The 22,915-nt window shown below is 51.6% G+C and overlaps 6 protein-coding genes and 1 non-coding gene across 7 annotated transcripts; 2 read left to right on the top strand and 5 right to left on the bottom strand.

Annotated features, from left to right (window-relative positions):
- Positions 1-109: 109 nt before the first annotated feature.
- BO80DRAFT_450896 (TVP15 family protein) lies at positions 110-2,106 on the bottom strand (the record flags this gene model as incomplete). The annotated part of the gene is made up of 5 exons (XM_025721845.1): positions 110-282; positions 344-433; positions 500-615; positions 1,550-1,814; positions 1,884-2,106. 5 exons carry the CDS (start codon positions 2,104-2,106, stop codon positions 110-112), a joined length of 867 nt encoding a protein of 288 aa, XP_025580473.1.
- Positions 2,107-2,882: 776 nt separating this feature from the next.
- BO80DRAFT_420446 (FAD-dependent oxidoreductase) lies at positions 2,883-4,760 on the bottom strand. The gene is made up of 5 exons (XM_025718364.1): positions 4,249-4,760; positions 4,037-4,189; positions 3,861-3,964; positions 3,706-3,809; positions 2,883-3,656 (listed from the first exon to the last, which is right to left on the bottom strand). The coding sequence occupies exons 1-5, from the start codon at positions 4,275-4,277 to the stop codon at positions 2,937-2,939; spliced, it is 1,110 nt and encodes a 369-aa protein (XP_025580472.1). The 5' UTR covers positions 4,278-4,760; the 3' UTR covers positions 2,883-2,936.
- Positions 4,761-5,259: 499 nt separating this feature from the next.
- BO80DRAFT_440028 (OTU domain-containing protein) lies at positions 5,260-6,814 on the top strand (the record flags this gene model as incomplete). The annotated part of the gene is made up of 3 exons (XM_025721106.1): positions 5,260-5,485; positions 5,580-6,007; positions 6,056-6,814. The coding sequence occupies 3 exons, from the start codon at positions 5,260-5,262 to the stop codon at positions 6,812-6,814; spliced, it is 1,413 nt and encodes a 470-aa protein (XP_025580471.1).
- Positions 6,815-8,120: 1,306 nt separating this feature from the next.
- BO80DRAFT_t13 lies at positions 8,121-8,210 on the top strand. The gene has a single exon. It is a non-coding gene; the product is annotated as a tRNA-Asp (tRNA).
- Positions 8,211-8,797: 587 nt separating this feature from the next.
- Positions 8,798-11,646, bottom strand: BO80DRAFT_2195 (MHYT domain signaling protein). Its single transcript, XM_025714383.1, has 4 exons — positions 11,308-11,646; positions 10,689-11,253; positions 10,448-10,633; positions 8,798-10,387 (listed from the first exon to the last, which is right to left on the bottom strand). The coding sequence occupies exons 1-4, from the start codon at positions 11,460-11,462 to the stop codon at positions 8,948-8,950; spliced, it is 2,346 nt and encodes a 781-aa protein (XP_025580470.1). The 5' UTR covers positions 11,463-11,646; the 3' UTR covers positions 8,798-8,947.
- A 4,486-nt stretch (positions 11,647-16,132) lies between these two features.
- On the bottom strand, positions 16,133-16,524 carry BO80DRAFT_440026 (thioredoxin family protein; the record flags this gene model as incomplete). Its single annotated transcript, XM_025721105.1, has 2 exons — positions 16,133-16,430; positions 16,493-16,524. The coding sequence occupies 2 exons, from the start codon at positions 16,522-16,524 to the stop codon at positions 16,133-16,135; spliced, it is 330 nt and encodes a 109-aa protein (XP_025580469.1).
- A 1,431-nt stretch (positions 16,525-17,955) lies between these two features.
- On the bottom strand, positions 17,956-20,343 carry BO80DRAFT_430520 (uncharacterized protein; the record flags this gene model as incomplete). The annotated part of the gene is made up of 1 exon (XM_025720705.1): positions 17,956-20,343. One exon carries the CDS (start codon positions 20,341-20,343, stop codon positions 17,956-17,958), a length of 2,388 nt encoding a protein of 795 aa, XP_025580468.1.
- Positions 20,344-22,915: the final 2,572 nt, after the last annotated feature.

Genomic DNA, 22,915 nt, shown 5'->3' with positions numbered 1-22,915 from the left:
TCGTCCTTGTCAGCTAGATGATCCGCAGACGATAACCAACTCTGACAAGACAAAGGATCATGCGTCATACACCATCACCCTATCAACCAAGAACACATATTCGCCGCGCTTAGACCTGCTCGGCGCCCCAGGATTGGTCGGCCTCACGCATGTTGGATGGGGGCTCGATGGAAGGAATGAACTCCAGGGCCAGGTAGCCCAGGCCGATGAAGCCGATGATGGAGCCGGCAATGTACCGGGTCCAGTGGTCATGCAGCATGATCGATCCAACGAAAATGTAGACTGAGCACATGGTCAATACACTAATGGCGGGATCAGGCGTTACGGATTATTGACGACTTACAAGCACCGCGTCCCAGGAAGGAGAAAAGGAAAGACGCATAGCGGTAAACGTAGTCCGGGACGTTGGGCAAAAATTCCAATCCACCGACGACTAATGTGCAGTGTAGTATGAGTATGTGATCCCATTTCTTAAGCAGCTGACCAGTGTGACACTTACTCAGACCAAAGATAATCACATAGATACCGACAATGATGGTGCTCATCGACGCAGGGAAGAACTGCGCGATACCTCCGAGAACCATAAGCACGCCAACGGCGATGTTAACGATCCGACTATGCGTTTTCAGACGTTAGGACACAATTCGTCGAAATCGATCCGGTACGAGGTCATGTTTGACGTACAAGATGTTAGAGAGATCCATTTTCGCGACTGCCTGGACTTGGGAAGCTTCTTGTGCCTATATAGCAGATTGTTGGGATATCAATAGATCGTTTAGGTAGGAGGATCGGGGCTATTGTTGGCAGAACAAATCAGGAGGGGAGATTCTCTGTATAGCAAGAACATTAGTCTTCTTGACTCAACGACATGAAAGCGAACGTCAGTTCCGGTTATCGTCATTGGGCTCCGGCAGCCAAGATACCATAACAGCTACGTCAGGCATGGCCGTGTGAGGGACGAGCACACGATTGGATGGTGGAATGATGACACATGATGGAACAAAAACTCACCTTTAAAGCCAAGCTTCTTTGAGAAGTAAGAGGGAAGGAGGAGCGCGGAAGAGAAATCAAGGAGATGGCGAGGCTCAAGCATCAGTTGTCGCGCTGTCGCAAGCAGCGGGTCCGCCAAGCCCGCCAGTGGATGACTCAGCAGCTCCCCGGAGCGGCCGCAAATAGACGAGATTAAGAGCTGAGACCCATCGCAAGAACTATTCTTAGACGGGGGAAGCTACGAAACAACTGCTGTCTTGACACTGATGGCCTTGCCAAGGGACTGAATGCTTCATGTGACTGCCCCGGGCAATGTACTACCATCATTGGCATCCTTGAAAGCCATGGGCATCCCTCGTTGATCACGAGGACGGAGCATACGTCATATCTGACAGGCAGCTACAATCGAGCTGTCGGAGGGATGACAATCATTGACGGGCATACTTGCTTTAGACGGATGCCTGATTGACTACCAACATGTACCGGAACTAGAAGCCCTATACCAGTCCATCATATGGCCATGAGATCCCCCTGTCTCTTCTCCAGTCTCACAGCAGACAGTCCATTGGCTAGTCGGCTCATTCTCGTCGAGTCGTGTCCCAAATCGGCGTATATGGCGTCCAGGTCCGTGCTAATCCCAGCCTTATCAGCCGTTTGCAAACTGCGTCCATCAATAAACGGTGCCATTGACGGCCACACGCTCTGAACGTTGTTGAAAAAGAGATCAGCTCCTAGATCGCCCAATCCCTTGATTTCCTTGATCAATTGTCTCGCCTCGTCTCGATTATTATGGGCTTTCTTCAAGAGATTGTTGAGATCACCGTCTGCAGAATACCATCAGCTATACTAATCACAACATCACCATATGTATTGTTAGGGATCACCAGACGTACCGTACTTCTCGTTGACCAATTCCGCCAAATCACCTAGATTCGTTGCCCCCTGCTCCCTGTAGCGATTATATCCTCCGTCCTTGAGAACCATTGTTCTCTCCTCCCAACTACTCTCCCCCAGTTTCTGTATATCATGATATCCGGCCTCGATAACCTTTTTAACCGCACGCTGAGACAGATCGTGCGAAATGGGTCGCGACTTCAGCATCGCATCGATAACCATGGCCAGGACTGTATCCGGAGAACCTTCCAGGTGCCCCTCGGCGACTGTAGTGCCATGGAGAGGAGTCCGACCAAACTCATTGACCACCTTTTGCAGTTTCGGCTTGCTTGATGCATCTCCTTCCTCTTCTTCGTAGTCATCTTCTCCTTCTGCATCCTCGTCCTCGGGCAATTCTTCATCACCTTCTTCCTCTTCCACCTCATCTTCCTCTCCTTCTCCACCTTCATCCTCGTCCTCTTCAACACCCTCGATACCTTCTTCTTCGCCCTCAAGCTCCTCGTCCTGGAACTCCGAGTCGTTCTCCTGAATCACATCATCTTCCTCAGCAGTAGCCTTGGCGGAAGACTTGGAAGCTTTGGTAGGCGGTTGTTCCTTTTCTGCCTCGAGGCTTCCCTCGCCGGTGGCTGTCTCGGAGTCTCTCTGGTCGAGCTTGCGCTTGGGAGCATCGGGGGTATCTGTACCGGGGTCTTCCTCCACCTGGGGTGACTTGTACTTCATTTTGGCAGAGTGATGGTGAGATATAATCGGGTGTAATTGAGCGTCGATTTGACAGAAATACTCAATATGTGCAGCAATTGAAGCAAAATACAACGAACTGGAGTGTTTGAAAGTGTCTAGGATATGTAGTCCGGGGTAAAGAGTCGTCTCTCACCGTCTACCGGGCTATGGCGTCATGATGAATTCAGACTCGGTGCCGGTCATTCACGGTTGGATCGGAACATTTCTGGAATGTTACGTACCAGTAAGCAGGTTGAAAGAAGGGTGAATTCCAATATCTTGGGTTTATTTTATTTTATTTTTCTCGTCAACTCATACTCATGCAAGCAAGTCTACAACTTCGCTTTATCCTTCTGACGCAGGGCTTCCTGAACCAATTTCACCGCATCTCCCGCACAGCCAAACGAAGCCTGGTATCCAAATCCTCCATGACCATAATTATGCACGACGGACACGCCGTCGATCTTCTCGGCTTCAACTCGTGGTCCGCCCTCGCGAAGCGGACGGAGTCCAACACCATGTCTAATGATATCCAGACCCTCGATGCCCTGGCCCTTCTCCACCAGCTCCGGGCATAGTGCTACTGCTCGTTTCATGATGCGGGTGGCCAGGTTGGGATCGGGCAACGGATCCCACTGATTCTTCTGATACGAGCCTCCAATGACGGTGCCACCACCTGCTGCCCGAGTCATCATGTAGACGACCTCATCCTCTCCGTCATCAGTGCCGGAGATGGATACCATTTTACCTGGGTCATTGCGCACGACGACGATCTGGCCGCGTGCAGGGTAAAGCTTGTCATCACGCACGCCGCCCAACTTCTTGGACGAAAGTCCAGTGCAGTTGACTACCACATCGGCCTTTTGACCGGTGTGGTGGCCGTGGGCTGCGTCAGCTACGTGCTTGAGCACAGCTCGTTTGAAGACGACGCCGTTTTTCCGGCATTGCCCGACCAGCCAGGGAAGGTAGACTGCGGTGTTGATACACACTGATGTGAACTTGGATGCGTTGTCGATCCCGGGGGCTAGTTGATCGGCCGGGATATCTTGGAACTGCTTGGAGTTAGGAGCATAGATGGTGGTGGAGGGATTGTGCACATACGTCAGGAACAACATCCATATACCATGGGTCCTTCTGTACCAATTCGGAGAACCATTCGCCGGTTGCTGATCCCTGATCCTTTGTACGGTTATACACAATGGTCTCTGATATCGACTCATTTAGTATGGTTTTCTCATGGGGTATTGGGGGCGTACCTTGGAAATGGATGCCCGCTTCAGGACAGTTCTTCGTCAGCTCTCTCAGGGCGGGCCAAGTGTTTCGTTCCCATCTCTCGTGGTCGCTCCCAGCCTTGCCAACACTATCGAAATACAGGATCCTCGGGTTAGACTTATGATCCGGGTCGTGCAAGACGCAAAGCTAGACGGCCTACCCTTGGAGGACATACGGGAGATAGTTTGCTCCAGCCCATGGAGAAGCATACTCGATGTCATAATCACCGGGCATGTGTTTGGCGAGGACAGTAATGCTGTTGGAGGCATCTTTAGACAGAAGATATGCGGTGGTGAGACCAGACACACCGGCCCTGATATCCAAAGTTAGTGAATCCTGGTGTTTTGTTGACATGCGGGGAAGTCGTCCTACCCCAGAATCACAATGCGGTTGGTAGCCATCTTTGAGTGCTGCAATGAAGAATCTAGCTCTTGCTGGGATGTATAATAGGAGTCACCGGTTACATTAGCATACTCAAGAAGAGGTGTCCGCACAAGGAGATAGCAAGATAAAATAAAGCATGAGTCAAGCCAAGTGGAAGGATTGCGGAGGCACGATGCCAATCAGCCAGGTTATCGGAGGCCGATCCCGCCAGATGATAAGACGGTTGACACCTGTTTGCTCGGGCCTTGTAAGGTACGGGCGGCTTCCGGTAATGTCCGTACGTTACAGGGTACGGAACGCGTCCCGACCGGCTGCATACCGTATGGGCGAACCGACCGACACAGCCTGGGCCGGTGGCATAGGTCAGGTTTTAGGACCCTGAGTCGCAGATGGGAGTGAGAATGATGTGCAGGAAGGCTAAATCGGCGATGCTGAAGGATCTGACCAGGACCTATTCCGGTGGCCCCGTCCTTCAGGCCACTTCATCAGGTACATCTGCATGGCCGGAGAGATGTACCAGCGAAGAAGCAGTCCGTCTGGCCTGACCGCTCCCGACCGGAAAGATCTATCCAACCACTTGAGGCCATCAGCCAACCGCGAGGGGCGTAAAGACGTCTGGCGTCATCGGCGACACTTTACGGACACCCGGCCCAATCAATCCTGGCAGACTGGCTCACCGCCCGGTCCTCGGTAAGGAACGGGGCTGTAAGTGGGAGTGTATCTTTCCAGTACACAGCAAGTCGCAAGTCACAGTAACGGGGTTCCTCCGCACTCTCCGTCCGAACAAGAAAAGTCTCGCCTGTCTCGCGTGTAGATCGTGTGTTGCTTTTCTCTCCCTCCTCCTCCATTCACTCCATTCCGATCCACGAACACTCCACCATTCCTTTCCCCCCCTTTTTCCTATTGTTCCTCCCCTTCTCTCCTCTGCTCGACGAGGCTCTTCTGTGTTCCCCTTGCGCCAAATGAGGGCCGTTCGTCGGGCAGGGCTATACACCAACCATGGCGGACGTTCCAAACGGTGGCAGAATCGTGCCTATAGTCGCGACTGCCCGTCAGCATTACTCAGGCTCTTCAACGAATGAGGTCATGGACAAAGCACATCAACAGCCATCCGAGAAGTTGAAGGCGTCTCGCAATTCACGCAGCAAGATCATGGAGGCGGAAACTCTGGAGATTCCTTGCCTCAACGAGCTAGGGCTCTATGCCCTCCCCACCGAGGGTGATGGTAATGTGGTCCCTGGCATTGGATCTCATTGCCAAATTGAACCCAATTGGGTTGAGCAAGCATGTTCCTGGACCGATCTAACTGTCAACCGTAGGCAACTGCCTCTACTACGCGCTCTCCGACCAGCTTTACGGAGACTTCGCCCACGCAGACCAAATCCGTGATCGTCTTGCAGACCATATATCTGCCAATAAAGACTACTTTATGAGCTTTATAGCTGCCGCGGGTGGAGAGCGTCGAGCTCCTCGACGAGCCGCGGCCGCTGCCGCCCGGCAATCTTACTGTTCCTCCTCGTCGGCTAGCCCAGCGCCTCCTTCAGCCAAGGATAAAGAGCGGAGCTTTGATTCCAAGGTGGCAGAATCACGGAAGAAAGGCGTCTGGGGAGGAGCGGAGGAGATCCAGGCGTTCTGTCAATCTTTTAAGAAGGACGTCAACGTTTATACCATGTATGGTATCCAGAACTTTCGCGATGTTCACGCTCCTGAGGCCGAGGAGAGAGAAATCGTACACATCGCATTCCATGTGAGTGAGCCTGCTTTGCAGTTCTGCATAACGGTCTAATGTGTCTAGGATTTTCATCATTACTCCTCCGTGCGACATGGCGATGGGCCCCATACGGGTCTGCCGTGCATCCCCAAGGCTGATAAAGAGCAGGAGAAAGAGGCATCGGCCGCTCAACCTACTATTGTAGACATGGCCACCCCGTGGAAAATCTCCGCTATCCAGGCGGGTCTTGGGGGCAACTTTGACCAGAGTGCCATAGTAGAAATGCTTCAGCAATGCCGTGGGAATATAGATCGGGCCTTCATGAATCTCCTTGGCGAGGACAATAATGCGTCTCTGGCAGATGCGCCCTCGTCCAAGGCGATTATGAAGTCACGTCTGCAGCCCTCGTCGAGGTCCTCGTCCCCATTTAGCACGGGCAGCAAACGTTCAGCGGATGAAAGCGACACTGATGACAATCCTCGCCCTGCTGTCCGACGGACCCGTGCTCGTGAGAACAAACGACGGATTCTTCCGGATGTCACGGTCGGAATTGCATTTCGTGACGATCAAAATGACCTGGTCTCCTTGCGACTGCGGGTCAGCCCCGAAACGGTTGTCCAGACGCCTACGGTCCATCCGTCTACGGAGCAGGCTGAGACAAGCTCTTTCGAGTCTGCGACCGATAGCCCCGACATTGTGGCGCAGGACAGGAAATTGAAAGTCCGACCAAAGGCTGCTTCGAGTGAAACCTCCAGCCAACCTAACGAATCCAGCGATGACAAAAAGCCACCACGACGAAGCCAGCGGCTTTCCAGAAGTCGCACGGCACCTCGAAGCAGCTGATCTCGCAAGCTTCACGAATTTCACTCCTATACACTCCTCCTGCATACGACATAACGACACCATCCCTCACATTCGCTTCATTGCTTCCTTGAACATTGCATTACGAGAGCGTTGGGTGTTGATAATGATCCTTTCCTCGCTTTGATACTAGAGCATCGTCGACATTCTCTTTTCTCTGTCCATATCTCCTGTCCATACCACGGCGACTTCGGAGCGCTTACGACTCAGATCTTTCCTCTCGCATCTTCCTCTCCATCTTGAATGACATAGTCAATGACGACTTTTTGACTATACCTACACGCGATGCATATGACACATCCCATCTACATCCTCATGAGGCGTTATTGGACGGTTGCACGTTGCATAAATTCATTGAATTCTGTCTTGCTTGCATTGGGTTGGTGCATGTCTCGGAAAAGTTACCTCCTCTTTTGATCTAACCTGGCGGTCTTCTGAAGATTACATTCGCATTGCGGTTTCTATACGGTGATGGGACGGTTCTACCGATGGTCCTACTAGGATTGCATTATCTTCGATGATAGAAGGAGAACACCATCCGCGAAGCATACTACCTGGCTCCATATCCCCACTGTTACCTGAACATAGATCGGTAGGGGCAGGACCGGTGCTGTGCTTGATTCAGGATTGCTGGTTGATTGGTTGTTATGTAGCTAGCTATTGTCCAGCTTGCCTGGATGAAGCAATTGTGCTACAAGCAATATCAGACACGAAGATTCGTGTACATTATTCTAGCCATTCATCCATTTACCATGTAGACATTCTTCTCACCTTACCACATACCAAAGCCAACCCTAAAGATACCCTACCTACGTAGAGACTCCATCACTGCTACAGACACACCCACAATTCTCCTACCTACCAGTTTCTATTCCCAAAACCAAAACCCCATCCCCCCGGGCCTCCCTTATACAACCCCCAGTACACTCCATACTGTCTCTAGCAAAGGGCACAAACATCACTCGATTACACCAGACACAAAATCCGAATCCCCCTGCCACCTCAACCCACACACACACACATCCCTACCATTAACCCCACTTCCATAACCACAACCTGCACAACGAGAAGCGACAACAACAAATAAAAACAAAACAAACACCATATTCTATACTCCCTCCAATCACTCCATATCCTTCAATCTAATCCAATCCAATCCAGTTTAATCTAACTTGAACCCACAATAAGAATATACGCAGAAACACCAATAACTCATATGTGAGTGATACCCAACACCAGCATAAGCATAGGTTTATATAGCATATTATTGATTGAATATTCCATCAATTCCTCGATGGTCTAACGGTCATGATTTCCGCTTGTCAATCCTTCACCGGAACAAGCGCGGGAGACCTGGGTTCGACTCCCAGTCGGGGAGATTTCTTTTTTCCTTTTCGTTTTTTTCTTTACCTTGGTGAGGGGAAGAGGAAGACAATGGATGGTGGATGGGTGAGGGAGGACTTTGCTGGGGGTGGGTAGGTGGTAGTTAGTAGGTGCTAGTCGTGGTTTAATTTAATAGACTATGGGATGAAGTTGTCATTTGTTTTAGGTCTGTTGTTGAAGATGGACGTACGGTTTAGAGGGTTCCTCCTTTGGAATTATTCTATTGATTTGAATGAGCTATAACCGGGTAGGTAGCCTATGTGTGTCTGCTGGTTGGTATCTTCTGGAATGGGAATATGTACATGATGACACTCGGCTGTGTGTTGCCTTTCGTTTGTATCGATGTCACGAAAGAGGTAGGGGTATGTCTATATGGAACGCTAGAGAATGAACAGAACTGAACGAGGCTAAGAAAGAAACGTAAGGAGGTCATCTGATGAGTGTAGTCGTAAGGTTCGCGTGGTTGTCTGGGCTGGAGGCCGTGTTATGATCAATGTCATGTGCTCCGCTCGAGAAGGTCATGAGACGGTCTTGTGCCGGCTGCGTTGAAAGCTAAGAGCCTTCGGTGGCCTTGGTGCAGGATGTGGGTCCGTTCTGGGCCTGGGAACACATTGCGTGATTCCATGAGGGGCTGGTTCTCGTATCGAGGACGTCGCTGCTCCTCTCGTTGGAAGCCTGGCTTCGCTCAGGCGAATGTCCAAGTTGATTGGGTGATACTCGATGAGGAGCACTTCATCCGTTCGAGACCTGAGTGATGGCGGTGTCCGGTCGCAGACGGACACCAGGCGAGTAGCAAAGATTGTAGAGTTCATCCACGTAAGTGCTGGTAGCCATGTCACCGGCTACCACAGTGGCGTGCGAAGCATGTCTGCCCAGCGAGGATTCGAGTGCTGGTTCCGATAGCTTGGCGACATCGACCTTGACCTCCTTCCGGACCATGATGTCACCCAGCTGCGAGAGCTCTGTCAGTGTTTCCTGGGAAAGATCCCTCCTCGTAGGATCCAGGTTCTTGCGTGGCCAGAATTTCAAAACAGATCGGAGGGAGGCTGGCACGTCGGCCTCGGTGGCGGAGCTGCTGCGTGCATTCGAGTAGTACAACTCCCGGCCCAGTTCTTTCGCAAACCCATCACCTCCGATATTCGCGTCATTCAATTGTTGCTGGACGCGGAAAAGGCGTAGAGGCATGAACGTGAAGTCGGGGTTCGACACTTGCGTATCCAGGTTTCCGACTGCGCAGAATGGTAAGACGATACAGTTTGAAGCATCAGAGCCAGACGGAGAGCGACAAGGAGCAATCAAGGGCCGAGCCGAGAATTTAGAGGCCATGTTGATATCGGGGGGTAGTGCACTGGCTAGCGACGTCATTGCGTGGATCAGTTGCTCGCGGAAGTCATTGATATCCCGATGAGACTTTGCCGCTTCGGACTGCAGCCAAGTCAAGCAGGTAGATATGGTCCATCCTTCCATGTGTGATATCAGGTCGAGGTGTTGAATCTGTATACGTTTGATCGGTAAGGTTGACGAGGGCAATGGGTTACCGGTCCCCTTTGCCGTTAGCACCTCAAAGTGATCGGAGATGGTAGGGCGCATGACGAAGGAAACAAGATGGACGCCAGGCTCGTAATTGCGACCCGAGGTCGCATAATCTCGCATGCCTCGGAGATGCGAGCCCAAAACCGGCAACGGAATGTGCATTCGATTCGACAAGGCGGAAGTGACGTTTTCAATAGGTGTGAAACGGAAACCTGCGGCGGCCAGTCGATTGGCTTCTTGCTTTTCCAAATGGCGCACCGTGAACAACATTTGACCCTTGCTATTGCTTAGCCGCGAGTAGCCCATCGCTCGAGAGAAGCGCGACGTCGGTGCGGTTGTAATCAACACATCATCGTATAGTTTTCCGAGGGATGGCAGAGGCTGTCGAACTTCGTCGGCAAGATCTTGAGCGGTCACACAGAAGTGCCGCTTGAATAGCTCGTCGAAATCGCTCTGCAACTCAGTCTCCTGATCCGAAGGCTCGCCCTTGGCAATGTAGTGTTCCGTCGCCTCTTTGTCCGTCTCAATCCGACTCCTCATGAAAGGAACGACATCCTTGACCAAATTCCAGTGTCTGCTCGCTCGAAATGCCCAAAGAAAAGCTGGGTGGCTCCGGGTAAGATCGTCATCGTTGAATGTCTAGAGTCGCGTAGGTTTCCGCATCAGCACATGTCCAGAGGGGCTGGTTTGTGAACATACCTTTCCAATATAACGATCGACAATTTTCCGACTGGGAAGCAGCGCATGAGGAGTGACCATGATCCGCCCGGATTGGTCAAAGAAAGCACAAGTCAGGACCAGCTGTCGAGCTTGTATGTTGAGTCGTCGTCGGTTTCCACCAGCGGCTACAGCGCACGCCGTCAAAACTCCGCAAGCAGCGCATGCCTGTGTTTGGTTAGTACCATCGCTAAACAAGACTTCCGATGAAGCGTGGACCTACCAAAACAGCGCAAATGATGACAACCTGGCTCCGAGAAAGCTGGCCATTATGTTGCATAGTCCTGTCATGGTTGTAGTAGTATGTGCCAACAGCAGCCGTCCAGTGCATGCCCGAAACGGCGAGAGCGAGGACGCAGCCACAAATACCACGCCGCCACCAGCTATCCGTCCAGGTGGCCCTCCACCGGAAGAAGACCGTCAAGGCGACCGTGCTAGCAAACACGGCGATTATGGCGGCGCCCACGACATTCGCAATTCGGTAGGTGCATGTGTAGTTACTGATACCGAGCTGACCGATATAATGCATCCCACAAACCGCGCCGCCAGTCAGTATACCACCCGCCAGGATCCGAATATAACTAGCTTTCTCGCTAGCCCCGATGCAGTAGAAGGCAATAAGCAGGACGACAACTGGGAGCACAAAGGATACACCGGTGAATCTCATGCTGTAGATGATCTGGGTCTGCACAGCTCCATCTCCCAAGACAATGGCACGGTTTCCGATATAATGCATACACCAGATACCAACACCGCCCATGGTAATGGAGGAGGTAAGTAGTAGATACCTATACAAGTGGTCAGACAGACGCAGGCCTCTCAGGCACAAGTGGATATCATACCAGTTGTACAGACCGGCTCTGGATGTACGCCTATGGAGAAGCTCCAACGTTGTTGTACATCCCATCACACTGACTAAATAAGCCAGAAAGATGAATCCCCCCATGTAAAACACATTGACGTATTCCCCATCGGGGGATCTGTCGGCGAGCAACATTCTCAGGGTGAGAAGTTTGATGGAACCGAGGATTATTCGCAAGACATTGACACAGACAGGGCAATGTACGAGGTGAGAAAGAGCAGAGTAAGCCTGGCAGGGACAGGCTTAGCTAGTATCAGGTGGGAATTCTTTTTAATATAACAGGATTCGGCTTCAGGTGCTCCACGCGGCTGGCCCATCCTCGGTAGGTGCTAGCCAATTTTCCAGGTACCCGAATGACGGACCATAATGCAATTAAGATAATGAATAATAATTTAGTAGGTAGGCTAAATGAGGTTATGGCCGAGGGGAGGCGATTAATTCTTCTCGGTGGCTACCCTTTCCGTGTTGGCTTTGCACGGTCAAAATGTGGATGAGGACTCCAGTATGAGGGCTGGGCCCGCTTCCAGCGGTCATCTGGGCAGAAGGATGAACGGAAATCTCCATCAAGGGCGTATCAGAATCTGGGCTGTGGCTGATTGGATCACGGCCATCGATCGAGGTTGCAATCAGGAACCATGGGGCATTGAGTTTGCCGATTCGGTCCCAGCCTTGCCTAGCAAGTCAGAACCACGATTGAATGGTTGATAACCGTGGTCAAATTAGTCACCAAGACTAAATTTCCCTCCCACTTTGTAAAGTCAATTACTTGTCGACCCAGATGGGTCTAGGTTGTGGTTCTCGGGAGATGACCGCTAACTTTGTCGGAGATAGGCCAAGAACGTTCAGCTGCGCCGCCTTATTGCACTTTCGCTCTTCTCCGAAGATAATTTGTCTTGGAGCACGGGGATTGACCGCGCCCAGTAGCATGGCGGAAATAATTTTCAAGTGATTAGGAGGGTAGAACTACAAATGATCGACAATTGTGAAGCTTTAACCATCAGTGCGTCCCTGGAACTCCGTCGGCTTACCCAGACTCAGGTCACCGGTACGTAACAAGTCAACAAGTAAGGTCGAAAACACAGGCGAGCCGTTTGGTCCCAAATTCTAAAACTCAGACAGCGGGGAGCCAGGCAGAGCGCCATCGTTGACGGTGCCTAGGACGCTTGGGGTTGGCCATGATAAGTGTTATGGAGTCGTCAACTGCCCGCGCCCACGAGGTTGACAAGGACCCTGAGTGGCCAGTGGACGTTTCGGCGGGTTTAGGTCGGAGCACGTTCACTGAGAATCATGCGATTCGTGGCACGGGTAAGACACAATCAATCTGGTAAGCAGGGAAAGGAAGACCGGCTGGAACCCGACGGATGGGTCAATGACCGTCTTGATGAGCTGAAAGAGAGAGAAAATGAGAAAGCGAGAGAGATCCGGTGGACTCCAGGCGGGCCATGGAGATGCAGTCCCGTTGGACCACGGGGCGGACTAGGCCATTTCCGGCGTAGGTCGGTACCCCGTGACTCAGATCGTGGGTCGATCTCTGATCGGCCAGGCCTGATCGGGTTAGCTGGCCGAGTCACGCCCCCACTAGTCCCGTTGTGGTCACCACCACGCGCCTAAGCGATGGCCCATGACATCGCCGGCACGATGGCACTGTGGCACCGTGGCACCGTGGCTCCCAGGGGCAAACGCCGTCTTTCCCGACCGACCAGTGTACACTGTACTCCCTTGGGTAGAGAAAACCACTGGTGTTTTTACTACGGTGAAATGGCGGAGCTACTCCGTACGATGCATCTCGATAGTGATCCTTCGCGGCAATCCAACCTGCGGAGTTGTTTGGCCCGTCAGCCGCAGGTGGAACACTGAGTGCCAGTTTGTCCGCAGAAGTCGGCACTCCTGGTGAATCATTTCGTGCGCTGAATCGCCAATCCTCCGTCCAATCCTTTCGGCCTCCTACTTTCGGGCTATTCTGGCAATCCGTAAGAACTAAAAGGCCAGATTCAGATTACCCCTCGCGCCATCTATATAAACTCTCTGATCCTGGTATATGCAGCCTTGGCACAATCAACCATTCGTATACGATCCGATCCAACCGAGCCGGTGATCAACCCAGTTCATCGGTGGTTTACAAAGGTACACGAAACAACCGACTCCCCTCCCGGTCGATCGAACCGAAGAGAAGCACCCATGGAAGGGCTCCTTCCATACCCATTCGACTGAAACGTCGACGACCCACCAGCAGCAGTGCAGCGTGCAGACAACGCAGGGGCCAAACACATAGATTCGTCAGCTGTCAAGACTCAACTCCAGAGTAGCCAACTGGTCCTGACTCGACATTCGTGTCGGATCCTTCCATCCTGCGACGAAACCAAGAAGATCCTCCATCCTTCACTCCCAAGAATAACATTTATGCGGACCTCACCCCAGACACAATGACCTTGTTTCCTGCCCCCAAACCAAAGCTTCAATCATGCAACCCAGCTCCCCGGAATACCTCGGCCCCCAAGAGGATTCAGCCGGGCTGGGCAGGCCCATGACTAGATTAATTTATATGACAGGCAATCTAAGCCAATTTATTAAACGCACGTGCACGGAGACCGGATCCTTTCTGTTGGGTAATGACTCTCGGTATCCCCGCGGACTCAGGGGATAACTTGACTACCCAGTACCCATAGTATCAAATAGGTGAGAACGGCGCAGCATCAGTGGGAATTGCGTGCAGGTGTAGCTGAATGATGGGGTCGTGTGCCGCGTTCCTGACGGGCCGTGGGAGGGTCTTTGGCTAGTAGCCTAGTACTACTATGTCATAGTAATTGCTGTGCCGCCGAGACATGTCCGCACTCGGACGGGGCTAAGCTGCAGATCGATAAGGTACGGAGGAGTCCGGAGTCACGGTGGTTGGACTTTTGATCTGGGGTATTTGTGGAAGGTGTGGCGAGAACTACTACTTCCGTAGAAAAGAAAACATACTGCCATGCATGAAACAGTACCTGCATGCAGCATCGAATGGTTTGCGTTCGGAGATATATCGCGGCTGTGGAGAGAATGACCACACACACATCCTCCACACCAAAGCCCGTTCAATCTCTGCTGATGTTGCAACTGGCTCTTGCCAACAGCGCGATTTCAAGCTTGAGGACATACAGAATATTCCTACTTACCCATCAATTGATTAAGATATCTATATAGTCTCTGAGTTCCATGCTCAGTCTCACGCACAAAACAAACCAACATCACCATATCCAACACAGCATCAACAACCCCTTAAGCTTATCAAGCACATACTAATCACAAACCCAAGGGAGGACGCGTACGCATACAAATCTCCAATTCAGCAGCCAACGCGTGCTAACAGCACCGGATGAGTGCGTCTACACTAGTCACTAGCATGCTTCTCAGTAGCAAGTCTTCTCTTATCAGGATATATTTATATCCGACTAAGGATACATACTATGACAGTAATAGGATAGTATGGATTGGTAGGCTTACCACCGGGCTTAATATCCTATTTGTATCCTAGATTCAAAGTCACTTATGCATGTCTAGGTTATCCATGACCCGGGAGCGATAATTGGAAGTGTGGCTGTGGTGTCGTAGTATCGTAGATTGATTGCCTAGATAGGCTAGTAATCTGATCTAACGATGATGACTTGGACTTGTTGACATCCAGGAATTGACCATCGCCCAGTAGTGTTTGATCTCGTTGGCAAGTTGCCTGACTGCATAGAAGGATATACGATGTTGATTGGTTGCTCTGCAAGGCACTATGTACATATGCAACATGAATGTGTGGACATCTAAGCTACGGTAGACGTTGTAGAAAGTAGAACATCACGATCCTTGGAGCTTAAGCGGGTCTGATGTGATACTTTTCGTGGTTAAAAGGTACTTTTATGTTAAACCAGTTGATTGGAAATAAATGCCTTGAAATGGTTGTCATGTGGCTCGACATACCTCTCCTAATCGATGGTACATGCTGGAAGGAGCAGACAGGCTTCACGTAAGTCTAAGGTGTTCAACCATCGTAGCGTAGCGACTAACTGCTCCACTACATGGAGTAATGCACTACATCGAAGAATATTGCCTGTATCCCAGCTAACAAATAGGCATATCTTCAACTACCATAGGCATGGGAGTAGAACCAAGTCTCTTGGAATGACCCACTAAGACATGATATGATGTATTGCAAACTATGTCCAAGATGCGCTATCACATGTGATCATGACGATTCAAAAATTACCTCCAAGATTCATCCGGTATCCTGGAAACACGATTGATTGTATCAGGGCAGCTGTGGTGATTGTCACCTCGGTAGTATCCAACAGAGGAATCGAGGGCTCTTCTCAGGTTGGTAATAATATAATAGTAAATACTTAGTGCTAGTTGCACAGAGACTTGGGCCTGGTTTTTCATGACGAGGTAGATCTTGAAATGTTTGTTGCCATCTATTCATCGCTATTGAGAGAGATGTGGAGAATATGCAGGTAGCAAGCAAGCAAGCTAATCTTATCAACGGAGTCGTGACATCTACCCGGGGTGTGCAAAAGCTTGATGTCTTGCTGCAGTGATTTATAGCAAACGACATGTCCAACAAGTCATGCACACACACGAATACAAATTAAGTCCCTGATGAAAGATGAAACCGGTGGCATCATTCAGGAAAACATACCCGAAACTACATCTACCAAGCTACGTAGACGTACGACCAGACTAACGAGCACATCCGGAACGATTATGCGGGGTAAGAAGCCCATGAATTAAAGTTCATCTAGAAAAAAAAATAAAACAACTCGCCTCATCGTGTATCAACATATCTAAGCAAGTAGAGACTGGACCTTCACTTCCAGACCCTTGGGGTTGGCACCGACGACCTCATCGACCTTCTGACCGTCCTTGAAGAGCAGGAAAGTGGGCATAGCACGGACACCGAGCTCGGCAGCAACCTCGGACAGCTCATCAACATCGATCTGGTAGAACTTGGCGCCGGAGTAGGTGTTGCTGAACTCCTCGACCTTGGGGGCGATGGCCTTGCAAGGACCGCACCAGGTGGCGAAGCAGTCGACGACGACGGGGCCCTGGGCCTTGAGGACCTTCTCCTCGAACTCGGCCTTGCTGCAGAGATGGTTAGCAGTGTCTGGGCCGGGGGGGGGATGCTTGGAGGGAGGATCACGTACGTGGTGATGGCAATAACGTTTCCGTGAGACATGGTGGATGACTGGGAGAATTGGATGGAGGGAGAGTGAGAGAAAGCGCGACGGTTGAGGAACGGAACGGGGATGTGGTTGACCGGGGTCGGACGCAGGAAGGAGGACGCTACTGCGGTTCTAGTGGAAGACCTGACAAGGAATCTAGCGGAGGAGAAAGAAGAGAGGCGACGGGAGGCCAGAGTGGATGGTTTAAAACTATGGAAGGTTGAGACGACGATTAGTTCCGAATTGAGGGGCTGCCCAGCACGGAGGGGCACAAATCGAATTTATAGTGGGTGAGCCCCATGACGTTGCGCCGCGGCACTGGCCTCTGACTAATCATCACCCGTCCGTCGAAGCCTCTCGGACGCCGTCGAAGGGGAGGGTCGCTTCGAATGCACGCTTACCAAGAGGCGCCTCCAGAGAGACGAGGGAGCAATAGATTTGTCAAGCTAATAGCAGACATTGTGGCGGCAATTGGAATGTTAATATCGATAACGATCAGATTACGGACCGGGGCCGACGTGGTTGGTGGAGGGTGGTCAGGAAAGGCACAAACGGATGGGTGAGAAACAGACAACCGGATGACGTGCTCCCCGTCGCTTATGAATCGCGACCGGTCTGGACGGGCGTTGCGGGCCTCAGGCAGCCACTGCCCTGGCAGCCCCCGAGTTTCCCCGATCAGGTGATCGAGGCGGAGGACCATGGCAGTATTCCGGACGAGGGGTGAATTCTCACCAGCAAAAGGATATATACTATGTAGGATAGTCTATGGCGTCTAAAGGTCACCGCAGGTGGTATTTACAGGCAGACGAGAATGGTCCACAACGCCATCCATCTCTTGGGTACAAAAGGTCGCGGGAAATGCTCGAGCACATAGTACAGGAACTCTGCCACGAGCCAAGCAGACATTAAACAATAGGACTGGTTGTAGTCGCAATGAAAACTAGAACAGATAGATTGTGTCACAATATGTGCATTGAACTGAACAACGAGGATGCTTCGAGTCTATCAAAAACACCTAAGTGCCAACAACCACCAGGAAACGGTGATCGGGGCGAACTCATTCAAACTTCCACTGATGTGGGGGTATCAACAAATTCGAAAACGAACAAAGCCCACCAACAAGACGAAGAGCACGGACAAGATCTGTGCTTGACCCGAGGAGAGCGTCGGAGAATGTAAGCATGGCTACATCAAGTGCCATGGTCCTGGAGAAAATCCACCGAGTAAGGGGATGGGGAAGGGGGGATATTGAAGAAAAGGAGCGACATAGGAAAGATTTAACGAGCGACTGGGGTATATACTAAAAAAAGATTAAATAACTGCAAGTGATGACATCGAGAGATCTCAACACAGGTAAAATGCTCATAGAATCAAGGGTGTCACAAGAGTCTATCCCGAGTGATCAAAGCAACCTTGCGTGAAAATGGGTCTATTGGCCGCCTGGCTCAGGTCGGACGTCCGCATTCGTGTTCATCATGCGTTTCAAATTCAAACTCGGCAGAATGCTCTTCGATGGGGCTAAATTCCTCATCGGCACAGAAAGACTGCACATTTTTCAGGAGCCCTTCGTTGGACTTCGGACGGATCGCCGGAGTCACAAGCACAGGTCGCCTTGCAATTTGATCATGCCAGGTTTCCTCGGTTTGTTCTGGTACAGTGTCCATATTTGTATCTTTGTCTGGCTGCGTGCCGGATATATCAGTGCCGGATTTCGGCGTATCATCCTGAGTGGTCCCGAATCTGACGAGCGTTTCGCTAGTCGGAATCTCATCACCTCTGGACGAACCCTCGCGCCCCTCTTCCACGATGTTTCGCGATGAGCTAAGGCTAGTGCGTAGTGGGTTGCTCGCCTTTTTCTGGGATATGCGGCGCAGGAATTGCCCTGACATCCACGACCCTTCGGAGTCAACGGATGCTAGTGACTGTGACAAAGGAAGATTGTCTGGATTACCTTCCCAGCTATCGCCCGTCCAAGAATGGTGGCGGTTTTTTGGAATATCCTGGGCCTCCGACCCAGAACTGGGAATGGGATATTGTGTCCCCAGGTTGATATCGGACATTTCATTTTCTCTTTCAAACTCATCCACCACTTCCGGAATATCAGGAGATTGAAGGCGTGAATCCGGTGGAGACAGGGGCTCATCGCCAAAATGTTCGGTAAATTTGGACTGCGAGCGCTTGATGGTACCTGATCCAAGGAAAGTCCGTGGAGTGACAAACGACGGAGGTGGTCCTGACGATTGCGTCTGAACCTTGAAGAAGGATTCATGGGACGGATTCGAGTGTTCAGGACTGCGTTCATGGAAACGTTCACGATAGCTCCGCTTGAGACGTGAGCTGCCACGTCGGAAGATGGAAGTGATTGTGTTGACACGCCCACTGCTATGATCCGACAAGCGCCGATCTGAGTCGATTGTTCGCGATATGTCGGATGTGGATTCTCGGCCTATACCATAGAGCTGCGAAGAAGTTGGGCTGTAAAGTTCACGCCTGGACGGTGAATGAGACAGGCTGCTGCCGGACATGCCCATGTCCTGCGACGGAGCGAAGCTACGGCGCATGACGAGCTTTGGTTCCCGAATAGACCTATCATCGATGTTGCCGATGGCGTGAACGCTCTCCATGGACTGGCGACCACCACGTTCAGTGTCCTTGGAAGCTTCTCTCAACCAAGAACCAGAAGTCTCTCCGCCCAGGAAGGCATTGGTTTCATTTGTCCGGGGGTCTTCGGTTAACCGGTCAGATGTAGCGCGGCTCTCAGCACCAGGCCGGCCACGTTGGGTTAAAGATGGCTCTTCGGTCTCACTGGGCACATTGGGGGGAACAGTATCAACGTCTGCTTCTGCTTGCCGTTGTTGTTCAGCAGCCCGCTGTAGCTTCCGGTGTAGCTTCTCTTGATCTTCGAGCTGCTTCCTCTCCCTGCGCCGGCGATCCCTTTCCAGCAATTCCCTGAGAGCACCTGCATCCAAGTCATCCGCTAATCTATCCACCCTCTTCTTGGAATGTATGTTCTCGTTGTGAGTGGCGAAGGCCGGTGTTTTATCCCTCCGAATCGAAGCCTCGGGCGGCCTTTGACTCTTGGCAGTTGATACCCGAGGGGCTTCCACGTAGCGTATGACTGGACGCGGCGTCCACGCAGCGAAGGTATTTACCTTGAAGGTATAGGATTCAAAGATGTCGGAGAGGGAGGATGCAGCCGAGTCACCCATCGAAAGACTGCCGTCAGAACAGTGCCGATCGGAGCGCCGACTCTGAGCTCCGGTACCCCTGCGTGTCTCTATGGAGAACTGCTCCGCAGGTAGCGGAGAGGGACGGCGAGGGATATCGATGGGAGCAGATGCTAGCATCCGAATTTCCCGCTCCCTGGCGATTTCGTATGCCTTCCGCTTGCTCAGCTTTTTCTTCAAGACTGCCGGCCCATTATCGTTGCGCTTGGGTCTCAGTAATGATGGAGACCGAGACAAGGAAGGCTGATCGTGGCTCATATTGGAATATGTGGTGTAGGCATCGGAATGCTGGCCTGCTCGGGAGGCCGGGAGCCGGGGTTCTTTCATCGGGGTCGGCTGCTCACTATGTGACGTAGGTGGAGGATAGTGGACGACCTGAGACGACGTAGGATGGGAAACATCGCGTAGGGAGCTCGGATCGACTTCAACTGGTTGGGCGTGTCTGTTCTTTTGGCGTTTGGAATGCTTGCGAGACAGTTTCCTGCCGAGCTTGCTGTCATCGAAGCTGTGGCGAGGTTCGTGCGACGACTGGACGTCCGCCACGGCGGGTGCATCCAGCTGGATAGTATGCCGCTTGTTCTTACGACCAAACGGCCATATCGCCATGGCGTCTGATTAGAAATACCTCGTCCCGCTGACCAGTCAAACGTGGACGCTGATACTGTGGGAGGCGAAGTTGAACCGGGTGACTGGACTCATGAGGAAGGACCGGAAGGACTAGACACGCGACCAGCAGGCGAATCCGAAGTAGATAGCAAGGCACGGATAACAGCCAAAAATAAATAAAGCACCAGACAAGCAAAGTGGCAGAAGAAAGGAAGAGGAGTCACGATGCGAGGCGGATTGTCTGGCAACGGAGGCGAACCGAGACATCCAAAGCGGTGGGAAGGGCTAGGGTGCGGCGGAGCGTGTGTGGGCGTAAGTAGGAAGTAGCAGAAAGTGTGTAAGGATGATCCAGGTGCTGGTACTGGCTGCCTGGGGAGGTATGGACCGGGGGGGGGAAGGGGTCGTAGCAGGTCACTATTGGTTTAGAGCGAACGGGTAATCGTAGCAGGAAGTAGTAGTGGGAATCGGTTTAGTAGCAATAGTGAGACCCGGGAGCCACGCCACATGGGGTGGCGGAAAAGATACTGAGTGATCTCTCTTGGGTCACGAACCAAACAAGGAGCAGAAAGGAGAAGGGAAAACAGAACGAGTGAAAAAGAGGGGAAGGGGTGGGAGGGACCCGATGAAAGTGAGGGAAAGAGGGAAGAAAGGAGGAAAAGAGGGAGAAGAAGGGGAGACGAAGATGAAGAAGAGAGAGGAAGCGAGCGAGAAAGGCAAGTACCGACCAGGTTGATGAGCCCAACTACCTACAACTACCTACTTACTGGCTATCTAGGTAGCTATTAGCTACTTCGTACTGACAGCATGAGTTACCAAAGAGTACCGAATGGCCATAGCTAACCTACACTCAAAACGGTCAAGGTCGAGAGCGAGGGACTGAGAGGGCCGAGACAAACAAACCCGCCCGTTTCTGAACCAGGGGATCTGGTCGGTTGGTTACACCGTCGTCCCCCGGGGCCGGCCGTCACAGCAGAACCACTTGGAGCCAGTCCGAACCCACCATCGGTCGCTTGATTTTCTTCATTATTATTATTATTAATCCTCTCTGGGTTTAGCGAGTTACAGCGCTCCCTCTCTGTTCAGTGTTCAGGTGATGGATTATATGCATCAACCCGTTCTCTTTTCCCTTTCCCCCCTCTCCCTTCCCCCCCATTTCCCCCTTTTCCTTTTCATCATATGTATTCCGTAGTACTACTCCGTATATCGAATAGCATCTTTAGACCTCAGGAGGATGTCCAGCACATACCTGCAGCTGCCACATCCAACCCTCCAACAACGTCCTTTTTGGTATCTAGCTAGTTCCCCTTCGAGACAGAGAGATCATGCGGGAACTCAAAAAGAAGGACGCAAAAATCGATTGTCGAAAAATTTCTTCCAGTGTGGAGAAGAGGCCACTAGTCGCACCTAGACGGCCAGATTGCAGCCCAATCCGATTATTGTTACCACCAGACTTGCCAGGTAGTAGTGAGTGTTGGTGTTCATTACTACTTACTTGGCTTGTAGCTGGACAGATACCAGTACTTACTTGCCAGTCGATTTCCGATGACATCCAGAGTCCTAGACATACCCAGTGTTGGTACGGGGACCCCGTACGTAGTAGTGTCTTACATCCATCGAGGAGACTCGTCTCAAGACTTCTATTCCGTACTGTTACCACGAAACCTACTGAGTCAGGTACCGCTCCTTCCGGGCTTCCATGCCCCCATGAACAGGGGTAAGTGACTACTATGGAGTCCCACGATGGAAGTTCGTGTTAAACTTCCCGCTTCCAGCCCATCCAATTTCCGCTGGCTACAGGCTAATAAACTGACAATTTTGACAGCCATTGACAGGTCCAGTATGCATTGGCCAAAGCGCGCAGCACCATGACAATAACGTAAATGCCGTAACGGTCGAATCTCCATTGTCAGTTAGGGAGCCGCTGCTCCCAATCACAGTGGGGCCCCCTAATTTTCCGACTAACATCCTTAGGGTCCAAGGTTGAGAACTCCAGACCTCAGATTCAGCGCCCTGTCCATCGATCGCCGTGACTGTGATCCGGTTAAACCTCCTTCGAAATGAAGTCCGCCGGACTGGACAACATTCAGCTGCGTCAGTGGCTCGCTCAAGTCACCTGCAATCAAATGAAGAGGGGTCTGGCGCCCTGTTAGTGGCCGGAATCACCACTTGCTGAACCGACAACGGAAATAATCTCCTGTTGTTTACTTCCATCCTTGCAGATTTATTACTCGCGACCGACTCACCTACAACCAAAGGGGGACAGTCATCCAGCCCACTGGAAATTATCATCTCCAATCATTAGTTCGTATCTAACCGAAAATGCCGAAGCCAGGCCCATGCGAGCCAACTTACGCGTGTGCTGCACGGGAACCTGGTAGACCGCAAAGCCGTCGAGTCGTGCGATCCATACACTACTACCTTCTAGGTACACCATATTACCGGCGCTCCCTTCCACCAGGCTCCAGAATCAGATTGCCATTGTATAGGTAGGGTGGGTGTTTAGGCTTCCTCCCGTCGTTGCGTACTATTTGGTGGCTAAATTCGCTGACTGTCATGACATCTGCTCGCCTAG

This window comes from Aspergillus ibericus, assembly GCF_003184845.1.
Source record: "Aspergillus ibericus CBS 121593 unplaced genomic scaffold BO80scaffold_1, whole genome shotgun sequence".
Lineage (NCBI taxonomy): Eukaryota > Fungi > Ascomycota > Eurotiomycetes > Eurotiales > Aspergillaceae > Aspergillus > Aspergillus ibericus.
Note: the sequence above shows the minus strand (reverse complement) of the source record. Positions and strands in the feature narration are given on the sequence as shown.

Excerpts from the sequence above, each read along its gene's own strand:
- BO80DRAFT_420446 (XM_025718364.1), bottom strand. The coding sequence starts at position 4,277 with ATGGCTACCAACCGCATTGTGATTCTGGG. Across the intron at positions 4,190-4,248 it reads AACCGCATTGTGATTCTGGG|GGCCGGTGTGTCTGGTCTCA; the intron begins GTAGGACGACTT and ends TTTGGATATCAG. Across the intron at positions 3,657-3,705 it reads ATATGGATGTTGTTCCTGAC|TTCCAAGATATCCCGGCCGA; the intron begins GTATGTGCACAA and ends AACTCCAAGCAG.
- BO80DRAFT_2195 (XM_025714383.1), bottom strand. The coding sequence starts at position 11,462 with ATGTTGCTCGCCGACAGATCCCCCGATGGGGAATACGTCAATGTGTTT. Across the intron at positions 11,254-11,307 it reads AGAGCCGGTCTGTACAACTG|GTATCTACTACTTACCTCCT; the intron begins GTATGATATCCA and ends CCACTTGTATAG. Across the intron at positions 10,388-10,447 it reads TCGATCGTTATATTGGAAAG|ACATTCAACGATGACGATCT; the intron begins GTATGTTCACAA and ends ACGCGACTCTAG.